Consider the following 12,074-nt stretch of genomic DNA (forward strand, 5'->3'; position numbering starts at 1 on the left):
CAAATAAAAGTCTCCACTATCAACAGTTTGTAAACATTAAACCATTGGAGGTTTGATCGGCATACATTGGGCATACATTCTCAGGTAGGTTTTTGAAGGAAACTTCCCCTAGCCCCCATTGGCAAGATTGCCCTGGTGAAAGTGGTCATTCGTTCTTGCCTCCTATGTTACTTTACAAATTTCCCAGTCATCCCCTCCACTCCAGAACTGGATGCACTCCTCTGTTCACTTATTTGGGGAGCCAGCTGCAGGCGAGTCACTTCGGTCAAGTTGCAGTTGCCGACCGACCAGGGAGATCTGGGAGCTCGATCCTTCTAAGCATATTTCCTGGCAGAGCAGCCTCAATGGCAGTCCCACAGGACAGTTGGAAACTATCTCAGGGAAACAAAATCGGAAGCTGGGCCCCAGCCGCTGTGGACAATTCTTTCCCTACTCCTACCGGGGATCATCTCCATCCCGGCGTACCCCATACAAGTGTCAATATTGAAAGCTAGTATGGCTAGGATACATCGTATTTCCCGGGGTACTCCGATCTATACCCCTCTGTTACCCCTGGTTTGCTTACCCAGAGGCCCGGGCTATTACACGCCCGGGGTATTACGCGCCTGGACCAGGCGATCACTTCTTGAAGTGGAAACCCTCTTCTTGGAGGGCCAGCTTCTACCCTTTGCTCAACTAGCCAAGGAGAGCAAGCTACCTCCAGGGCAGTTCCCCCTCCACAGGCAACTCATACACTCCTGCCAGTGCCTAAGGGATCTGTCCGGGGGTGAACCAACGACACACCCAGTGCTTCAGGACATGCTGACAATGGGGCCAGGTTATCGCCTGGTTGTTCAGTGCCATACGTGAGTTGTTGGCCACACCGCTAGACACACTTCGCCAAAAGTGGGAGGAGGAGTTTGGGAGGGTGCTTCATGATAAGGAATAGAAAAAGCCCTACAATTCCCAAATAAAGTATCCCACAACTGATGTTTCAAGAACATATAGTTCTTCATTCTACATTGAGCCTATCTAACACTAACACAGCTCCACCGCCACTTCCCAGAGTCACAATTTGCTTTCCCCCCCATATCAAACCCCTGATGCAACACTTATGCATATGTTGTGGTTCTGCTCTGCCCTACAACATTACTGGTGCGCCAATCACGCTACACCATGGGAGGTCACAGGTCTACGGGATATAATCACGCTGGAAGCCGGTTTGCTGGGTGTCTTCAAGCGCAGGAAGTAGGGCAAGATACACATAGGCTTCGCAGCCCTAGCTCTACTTTTAGCCAAGCGCAATGAAACTTCACCGGTGCGCACCCACGGCCCCCCCCAGTGGAATAATAGGTGGGGGCGAAGAGCAAGTGGGGCGTTGCAGAGGACAAAGCACTTCGATGCTAGAAGGCACATTGGATTCACTACAAGAAGGTACATTGGATTCGCTAACACCCTATCTCCACACAATGAGCCCGTTTGCTCACACACTTCGGGCAAATTTCTGACAGGGAACTTTCACCCCCGCCATCTTAGGGATCATTCGTGATATGGAGGGTGGCACTCCTCTCTGCGACATGGATTACCCATCCCTGCAAGGGCTACCCTTCCCCAGGACATAATCAGCCCCACTACTGTCTAACACAATGGAGAGCCATAGTACAGTTTCCCCAAGCCTATTGAGCTCTATATTGCCGACGTGGAACTAGAACTGCAGCTGCCCTTCCTCCCTCCCTCTGCGCCCCCCAGTGTTTACCCCAAGTTAACAGTTTAGTTTTGCTTATGGGTGAGACACATTAAAAGCAACACCAACCACAGGGGCAACTTAAAGCTTTAAGGGCACCATCTAGCATTTACTGTATGCAATTGAATAATCTGCTATGCCTTTGGAGGCCTACAAAGGTACTTCTTATGTAATGCACTTTGATGCGCACAATCACAATCTGTAATGCTCATTATAATGTCTGAAAAAGCCCAATAAAAATAATAGGAGTGATCACTTACTCTGATGTTTAACACATATATATCTGACTTTCCTATGTAGCCTACATGTAACACTCATTAATTCTCAAGGATTTCTTATCAATTATAGCCACCTTCCTCCACTTTTTTTTAGGTGATTGCTCTTAACAAGCCCATACCCTACAGGTGTAAAGTGGCTATTTCACTGTGGAGAGAAATACTCAAACATACCTAACTAAGAACAGATAATCCACATTTCAAGATGTTAGCAAATAATAGATATGAGCTGCATTTGCTGCTACAGAATGAGTATTAAGTAGAACACAATTAAGAAGCCCTTTTATACTAAAGGTAAGCCTTTCTATATCAAATTGACTGATATAGATCCTGGTGGCAGCCAAGCTTACAGCAGCCCAACAACTGTTGTCTCTGGTAATCCCTTCCATAATCATCTGGAACAATAAACAATGGAATAACAAAGTAGAAAGAAGGCCAACATTTTGGGAGAACACTATAAACACAGAAGATAATTGGTGCATTATTAAACAGACAATAAACCAGGCCTTCGAAGACAAGCACAGTTGTGGAGCATCAAAAGTGATTGACTTTCCTCACAACATCGAGTTCTTTCCTTGATCCATGCAGTGTTCAGTCATAAATTTGTGTCTATAAAATGATTCATGTAAAATGTATTTGCAAAGTGTTGGGGGAACCAGTTACTCTTATTTTTGGGATTATAATTCAAAACTGCATCAGACTTATTGTTATAGTGTACCAAATGTTGCAGAACAAATAGATACATATTTTGGTATCAGAACCCTACAATCATCTACTGGTGCATTGCATCTGCAGCACACGGATTTACAACATCTCTTCACTGAGAAAAGGAGGTTGGGAGTTGTAGCTAGGCGAGGCTGGTACAACTGCTTTGGAGACATGATAAAGGAAAGTCAAGACTGAACTATTTCTTGATTCATAGGCCTCTGAGCACATCTGGATTTTTAACTGTTATATGTGCCACAGTTCAGCATGAGCATCCCAGACAGCTAAAATCAACATCTGTAACTGAAGGGAAAAATCTCCCTAAAGAACCAGTTAAAGATGTAGAAAAAAGAAAACTATTGCATGAATATTTCATCAATTCTTGATAAGCAGCTGCAATAACACAGCATGAAACAGTTTCTTACCTGAAACGTCTCCCACGCTGCTGGTTCATTTTTGCTCTTGGAGCAACTCCATCAACTGCCATGAAGAACACCTTTCTCGGTTTGATGATACGAAATAACACCTCCAAGTAATGAAAGATATCTGCAAATATCTTATCTTCTGTTATTCTGAAGTGAACATCTTCGTCATTTGGGTGAGAACACTGATGTATAATGCCATTCATGTCCAAGTATAAGTTATCAAATTCGGGAATCTAAAAGTAAATAAAACAATATCAGGTTAGGATTTCCTTATTAACCAAATTACATAATCAGTATACAATCGGTATCTTGGGGAAATAATCAAACTTCTTAAAAAGGACATTCTAATAAAGGTGGTGACATAATGATTTGCTTTGATCAAATAGATGTAGTTTAACAGTTACAAAGCAAGAGTCAAAAACAGATCATAAATGGTTGTTTTTCCAAAAATCATATATCGGCTATAATCAGGGTAAAAAAACTACAGATCTTACCAAAATTATTTTAAAACATTTCCCTCTTGGGACAACTAGGTTTTGAGCAGCAAGTCAGAAATAGGAGCCATGGAGATGTCAGGCCAAAACAAAATATTTTCAGCACACATTTTAATTTTAGCACCCTGAGCAACACATACGCCCACATTCCAAGTCAAATGGAGTAGTAGCTCCACAAGAAAAACTACGCTGATGATGTTGAGTTCCAACAGGTGCAATAACATCCCACAAGACTAAATTATTTTCCATAAACAGTTTCCTTCTACAAGAAACGGGGAGGAAAATGTGAGCAGAAAATGGACTACAATTGGGCAACCACATGCAGTAATGGACCTGGTAACTCAAGGTCCCTCGTGTATTTCCTAAATCCGGGGCCAGTAGCGCTTAATGGTTGTTGACTGGGGTGGATGGATATATAAGCAGTAATCATTAACTCCAGGACCAGTATTTCCACCTTCAATTACCAGCACAATTCTTAAGGGGGACCCAAATCTGTGCACAATGGATGGCATTAACAGCAGCCAGTGATGAGCATGCTTTGGAGCCTCCCTGCACAAATATGGAAGGGCACAGCTAGGAAACCAGAATGCTAGTAACTTCTTTACAAAAGCTGTTATTTACTTGGGTAGGACTTTAAGTAATGAGGGGACACCGAGCTTTGTGCATTAAGGAGGCACCAGAAAACATTTCAGTTCCTTCACCAACTCCAAATGAAATTCTTTTAGTGGTCTGAAGTCCTCAACTAGGTTTCTTTGTATTTTAGAGATCCGTGGCACTTCTTGTTGTCAAGGCAAAAGCACATTGTAATTCGTGTCTCCAAAGAGTTGGATGCTCAGGTAAGAGCCACTCTTGCCAAGCGCCCGCATGACATCAGTGCTTGCAAAGACAAATTTAGGCCTAATAAGTATTTGGCAAAAGCGCCATCCACATACACACTTGCATATTCAGGCTACACTTCTGCAGCGGGCATATACAGTAGGCTAGACTACTTCCTTATTCAATCAACTGCAACACAGACTTGTGGACGCAAACAATCTGGCTTGGTATATAATCGGACCACTCACCAATACTAATTACATATACTACTGCTGGTATTTGCTGACGCACTGGAAAGAGGGATACTCCCAGGGTCAACTGATAGCGGCCCTTATCGTAATAATACTGAAACCCGGAAAAGTCGCCATGGAGGCGCTATCCATGTTGAATGATGATCTGAAAATCTTTAGCCACGGTTTGGCGACAAGACTGCTGCCCCATCTTTTACACCTTACCCACACAGATCAGTAGTGATTCATCCCCAATTGGAACACACTGCGTAACCTTCGCCGTTTGACACATGTCCTCCATGCACCTGACTAAGAACGCGACCAGTATGCACTTACATTCCTAGACTTCGAACAAGCCTTCGATTCCGTGTGCTGGGACTACGTCCGGCAAGTATTACACAGGATCGGACTGGGCCAAAATTATATAAAATGGATTGCTCCAGAAGAGCCAGATAGCGAGAGTATGAACCGGACGGTACGCATCTACTGATTTATTTTTGTATAGGGGCACAAGGCAGGGTTGCCCTCTGACCCCCTTATTCCTCATTCTTGGAATGGAGCGTTTAGCCTAGCGTGTCGCCTTCGGCAGATCCTTCGTAGGTAAGGCATACAGCTTGGTCACACAGTACATCTGGTCCCGCTTTATGCAGATGACATCATGATTTATCTGTGCCGGCATAGTGTCTGGATCCTGCTCTACAGTTTGCAAGAATGTTGGAAATTATCAGGACTCCGGGTTACCAGCGCCAAGTTGGCCCTATTCCCGCTGGCACAGCTGAAGGGACTACCTGTAGACCAACTACCGAAGTCGGGATTGCCATGGAAGGTGGACAGCATCAAATATCCCTATTTTCATATCACCCATAGTGAGGAGCAGACCTACGATGTAAAGTTGGGGCGAGTGATTTGCAATCTGTGCCCCTCAATTGCATCCTGGAACATACAAACTGTCGTTGATCAGGAAAATAGTGCTCATCAAAATAGTGGTACTGCCTAGATGTTTGTATGTCCTGCAGGGAGCCATGTATGTGGTTCCCCAAAGGGTATTACAGGAACTGGGATTGCCTACTGGTGGAACTTACATGGGCCGCAAAGCATGCAGAATTGGGCTTAAAATCTTTAAGAGGGAATGGGATATGGGCAGGATGGAAGTCTCAGATCTAGAATAATGCTATCTAGCGGCTCACCTGCAACACACAATAGACTGGTTGAATGGGGAGGACAAATGGAAAAGGTCGCTACTAGAAGGTACAAATGATGGCCATCAGCTGGGAACACGGTTGTTGAGGGGAAGGGGGATACCTGACACATTCCCTCAAAATCAGACTGTGAGAAGGTGGCCTGATATGCAGTGCTCACTATTCTAGTGAACAGTATGTATCAGTCCAGCAACCCTTATTGATGATTGGTTGTAAGTCAACCTTATAGACCAGCTATCCTAGTAGCGTGGATACGAGCAGTCTAAGGCTAAAGACTCGAGAGGGAGTGTTAAGCCAGCTGTTATACCACACATATACCCCTTGAATACCAAGTGAAAGGACACCACACAAGTGTTATGAAAATAAACAGTGTATTTATTAAAATCACAACAGCCCTGTACTCTTTATGAGGACAGGGTACTAAGCACAAAACAAAACTCTTACGAAAATACTTAAGTTAGCACAGTATATACAAATGCCCGAGGGGCACGGAAAACCATATACTCTGAAAGTGGAATGCGAAATTACTAGCAGCTAAGTATAATACTAATAGGCTTTGGAATCGCTAGGTCTTGACTATAGAACCTTCAGATTACTTACAGGAGGCCTAGGGGACTCAGGTGCAGAGTGTGCACTCTCACGCGTGATGCGGGACAAAGTCTATGGTAGCTAGTAATGACAAAGTTAGTGTTCTCGGGCGAACCCGACCTGGTAGGAGGAAAACGAAAGTGGATTCTGACCCTTGGATAGTGAGGCTATGCTGGGGCACCGAAATGCCGAAGTTACCTAGCCCAGGGGCTGCAGCTGCATAGGTCTCAAAAGACGTCGGGAATCCTCGTTGCCGGACCAGGAGCCTGGAAGAAAGAAGTTGCTGGCAGGCGACCAGTGAAGAAAGTTCGATGGATCCAAGCCTGGATCGAAGGAAGATGACACCTGAAAGCAGAGGGGACCAAGTTCGAGACTACTAGCCAGTAGTCAGGTGGCACCAGGAGGGCACCGGATGGTAGTCACCTCGACTAGGTGAGTGGGTGACGCTGTGTTCGCAGATCTCACGGACCAGGAGGTGTTGTCGGCGACCAGGATGGAGTAGCGAGCTGTCCCACGATGGATGAAGCTGTCGGCGTCGCTGGACCCAGGATTGGGCAACAAAGCCCTGGCAAATTCAAGCCCACGCGGTGGACTCAAAATGGCGTCTGGAGTGGACCAGGAGGGTCCGGGGTGCCTCTCTTGAAGAAGGAAGCAAGGGCCAGTCTGGAGCAACCAGACCAGCAGCAGTGATGTCGTCGGGCGTCGTGAAGAAGGCCACAAGCCAGCCGGCTAGTAGCCACACAGCGCGGTGAGCACGCAAAAGCAGAAGGGCCCCACGCAGATCGTGGAGATGCTGGAGGGCTGATCTTCGGTGCTGGAGCTGCTCAGGGTTGGGGCTTCTCGGACCCCAAAGCACTCACCAGTGGAGCACACGGTGGGCTTGTTGCAAAGAAGTCGTGCAGTCTTGGCGATCGTCGGTCCCTCGAGGTCTCGTCGCACTCACAGTTCTCAGCTTTGCTGTAGAGGTGAGTAGAGGTCAGAGGTGCCAGGGAAGCCGGGTCTCGTCGAGCTGGGTCGTCGGATTCGTGAAGAAGGACTTGCAGCAGACCGCAGCAGTGTTCTTAGGATGGTGCCTGCGGATGCAGGGTGACTACTCCTTAGCCACAAGGGAGAATCTTGAAGAAGGAAATCTTGATGTCTTTCGCAGAAAGTCGGGTCTTGATTCCAAAGATGATCTAATTTGAACAGGGGGCCCGCTCCTATCTTTATACTAAGAAAAGGGGCTGACCCGGTGACTAGGTCCTGCCTATGGGTGGGACTAGGAGGGGGGTGGTTACACCCCTCTCCCACGCCGGACTTCCCCAGGCCAGGGGCTGGTGTGCCCCTGGAACTGGTTCAGACTGGCCTATGCGTAGTGAGCACCGGGGTGCCACTCAGCAGTCACCTTCCTGTAAAGCCCTGCCTACCCAGGATACACAAAACCATGTCTGGGACGGTGCTAGCACCGCCCCTGACAGGAAACCTTTTGTCCAGGCTCCCCTCGCTGGAAGGACTCCCAGCTGCAGGGGGTCAGACTCGTGTCTGTGGTGGCAGCATCCATTTTGTGGAGCTGAGGCTTCGTTTAACTTTAACCGGGGTTCACAGTTACATACATGTCGTGTCCCTCTAGAAGGGTGGAATGCTAACCCCGTCGCCAGAATTGGTGAGGGGTTAGTATTCCAATTCGTATGACACCTTACTCGACATGTTTTGATAAAGCAAAACCAAAGATAGCATTTAACCGCGAGGATTATAATGCACTTAAGAGTATATGGTATGCGATATCATGGAACAGCTATTAGGACTTGGTTCCGCAAGCTGCAGACAGGCTCAGCTCATGCCGGAGCACCATCTCACACGATTCCAAGCACTCTGCCTTCAGGATTGTTAAGGCCTGCCATAGGAGTGACTGATAGGAATCTGTGTGTCCATTTTAGGGTTAGATATAGGTATACTATATCTATAGCAAAGGGTGATTACACAACTTTGCCCCAGCTGTCATGCAGCCAGTTGTGTCAAATTTAGGAGGCCAGCCAGGGGTGGCATAATACATGCTTCAGCCCCTGGTAGGCCCTGGGTACACCTATGCCCTGAGTTACAGGGTCTGATAAGGTGGCCCAGTACCAATTGGAAATGTACCTAGGGTACATGGAATCCATTTTACAGAGAGAGCAGTAGGCCTGGGGTCCTGATTGGCAGGGTCCCAGGTCGACTATGTCAAAAACCAGCTAAAACACAGGGCAAAAAGTTGGGTGCAACCATAGTCAGGAGGTACCTTCCTACACAGACTACTAGGTCGCCTCTGGGAGAGAGCGCTGCAGAATGTGATGCAGCGGGAACCATTTGCTCCGGACTTGGACCAGTGGATTATGCGCCTATTTGCACAGTTAATAGCAGTTGACAGATGGCAGGCAGGAGGTTGTATTATGTTGGCAGATATTTACCCAGCGGGCCACTTCATCACCATTTAGGATGCAATAGACATTTGTTATTGGGTGAAGGACAGTTACTCCAATATGCCAAAACAACAGCTGCAACACACCAGTTAGGGCCGCCGTTCCCTGAAGCACAGAACCCACACAGATGTTAGAGACTATGCTATCCATGGCTGAAGGGCCTAGGTTCATAAAACACTTATATTGTGCATTGCGTGCAGACAGACTAGTGCCACTGCGAGTGGAAGATGCCTGGCGGTGTGTATGCGATGAGCCCATTATCCCCAAAGACGGTCTCAATATACACGCAGGTGAGCTCAAAGTGTTGATCAGTGCTAGACTGAAACTGATACAACATACCACACATGGCATATCTCTCCACACAAAAAGCTGCACACTGTATTCCCCATCAGAGATGCGCTAGATGTGGGGCTACTGTGGCAGAATTCCTTCAAGTCCTATGGCACTGCCCAATTATTATAACCTATTGGATGGGAATTTTAACCCAAATCAAACATGTGACAGGGTGAGATATACCTCAAACGATTAAACAGTCTGTGTTGGGCCTGCTCCTTGACAATCCAAAGAAAAGTTAAGTAGACAATTCACAGTACTGGAACCCCTTTGCTAAGGAAATGGCAGAAAGACCTGTTGGAATGGGGCAGAGGAGGCACATATGGGAAGAACCCACCCAGAGGAGAGGGTGGTAGAAAATCTGCTTTCATAGGGCGTTATGACGCAAGCGCTGTTGGAACCCCTGGAAGGTGTGAAAGGTGACCAATCCAGAACTCACTGTTAAAGTAATGCTAAATAGCAGAGTTGTTGAATAGAGGGTGGAGAGTATTTGGGAAGATAATTGGCTGCACTTAGTTTTAAATGTAAAAGACCTGTGGATGCGATTGAAAGTACTCCTTAGTGTATCGATCAATAGATGATTAAAAGCTATGCGGGGCGGGGTAAGGAAGACTTCTAATAATGCAAGTTGGTAAATTGTTACTTCTGCTATTGGTGAATGTGGTGTTGTGTTTCGACAGCTGATGTGCTGTAACCTACTATCAACGTACCAGCCAAAGCCTATTTTTCTATTCTAGTAATAGGTATTGCTGTAAGGTACAAACTGTCATGCTCCTTGAAATGCTGATCAAGATTTACATACATAGGTATACACTTGCCAATGGAGCTCTGATTTGCAGAAGAAATGGAGGACAGTGTTGGCTCTACATGGTCTGGATGCATGAATGGCCTAAATGCTCAAAACTAACATTCACATGGGAACTTAGGCACAATTTAGTAATGTGCTCAATGTCTGACAAACTGAAATCATTCTCATAAATTATCGGGGTTTTTTCAAGATCAAAACTGGTTTTATGGTTCTGGCAACGCCTAAGTAGACCATTTTTTTAAACCAGTACATTAGAAGGCCATCTAGATACAGGAAATCAGACATATGAGAAGAAGCCTAATGTAGGAAGAAAAAGGTTTCTTTGAAGATTGAGACTTCTCCAATGATATGGCCATGGGAACCGTTTTAAGAAGGCAAGATGTTTTAAGTCTCCCCAGACCTTATAACAGTATGATCGAATCAGAGAAATAGATGGGGAGATGGTGCTGTGAAGAATTTACGTGGGGAATATGCATCCCAATAGAAGTGGATGCGCACATGAATGGCTTGCAGCTATTAGACAGCTCTTTTGCCTTATAACACATGCAGAGGGACAGTAAATATCATGCTTAGCTATAAATTACAGAAAGGGTGTCATTTTTCAACATAACTTATTTTCAGCCTACTTAAAAAATGATTACGAAAAATGCATAACGGGAAATGTCTGTTGCAATGCGATGCGATTAGGGAACATAATGTAATTGTTTTACTTGTGTCTGGGTGTGGATATTAGGGGTTGCTGAGTGGAAGCTTCAAAAGACCCAGGATTTAACAAGTCCGCCAACTTTGCAAAATGATGGTGTATGGTTATGTTCCCTCACCTTGCCTTTCCAGACTCACTGTCAGACTTAGAGAAAATCTCCTCACAGGGATTTGTTAATAAATAACCAATGTTACAAAGGAGGTTATAATTTGTTTCTGATTTTTAAAAAAAAGACAAAGCTGCATTCCAATGCTACACTCTAATGAAAACAAAATGAGTAGAAAGACAAAAAAGTAAGGGGCAAAATAAATTTCCAACAGGTTTAAAATAAATTATAAGGGCACAGCATTAGTCCAAGTTGCGCCCTGCTTTTTTATCTGAAAACAGGAGCTACTAAGTAATATTTAATAATCGCTCTTTGCTCTCTACTCATTTTCTGAAAACACACTAACTAGGGCCCCAGAGACTAGCTTCTGTTCTGTGAAAAAAAATGTATTCAGTAATACAATTCTATCATATTAAGTAAATATATAGACCATTCAATTGCATCACTTCACCAGGTATAATGCCTGACAATTCCACCAAGTTCCTTCAGACTCATTGTATGTTGGTCCGTACTACAATGCGCTCCAGGTATGCCTGTATGTGCCATGAGGGATTTGCCCAGGTATTCTTCATAACCCAGCATGTGTGAGAGAACTCCCACAACATGCAAGAGCACAATCACATGTCTACACATGCACATGACTACACAGAGATAGATATCAGGGTTCCTTTCCACCATTCTCCCTCACCTTCAGGTGAACTGTTGAAATAAAGCAGACATTTATTATAGGGAAGTGATTGGACTTAAACACAATGCAAATCAGCAAGTGGTTATCAAAGAAAGAAGACCTACTAACAAAAAGCAGCAGATTGCCTGAGCTGTGACGGTAGGGTGAGTACTTCCTCTGGCTGAAAAGCAGGACCTTTAAAATACTGCCTGAATATTATAGGACCCTGCTTACAGATCTGTGGCTGATAAAAAGTCCGTCAAAAGACTAGAACCGGTTAGAGAATGATTCATATCCCTTGGCATTCAAGGATTGGTTCTGTTTACTACTACAGGTCTACAATGGGGGCAACAAACTGATGTCGGCAGAGACAAGCTGAGAAGGTGGGGCTGTCTAGGGGAGCTGTATACTTAGACTACAAGACCCAAAGAGAGTGTAATCACCCAAAAGAAGGAGACCAAAGAAATGTGGGGACTCATGTACTGTCTCTCCTTAAAAAGGAAAAAATGGGGGGCGCGGCTAGCAGCCGAGAGTGATGGCTGCTGCTTGAGCGAGCTCTGCCTCATC

The 12,074-nt window shown here is 45.4% G+C and overlaps 1 protein-coding gene across 1 annotated transcript in view; it reads right to left on the reverse strand.

The window, feature by feature from the left end:
- The window catches only part of XRN1 (5'-3' exoribonuclease 1), a 1,308,150-nt gene that overhangs the window by 1,272,562 nt on the left and 23,514 nt on the right, over positions 1-12,074 (reverse strand). The window contains exon 2 of the mRNA XM_086943712.1: positions 3,129-3,361. Within this exon, the coding sequence (XP_086799838.1) occupies positions 3,129-3,361 (233 nt within the window). The remainder of the gene's footprint in view (positions 1-3,128; positions 3,362-12,074) is intronic.

The sequence above is a fragment of the Lissotriton vulgaris genome, chromosome 11 (assembly GCF_964263255.1).
Source record: "Lissotriton vulgaris chromosome 11, aLisVul1.2, whole genome shotgun sequence".
In the NCBI taxonomy this organism is placed as follows: domain Eukaryota; kingdom Metazoa; phylum Chordata; class Amphibia; order Caudata; family Salamandridae; genus Lissotriton; species Lissotriton vulgaris.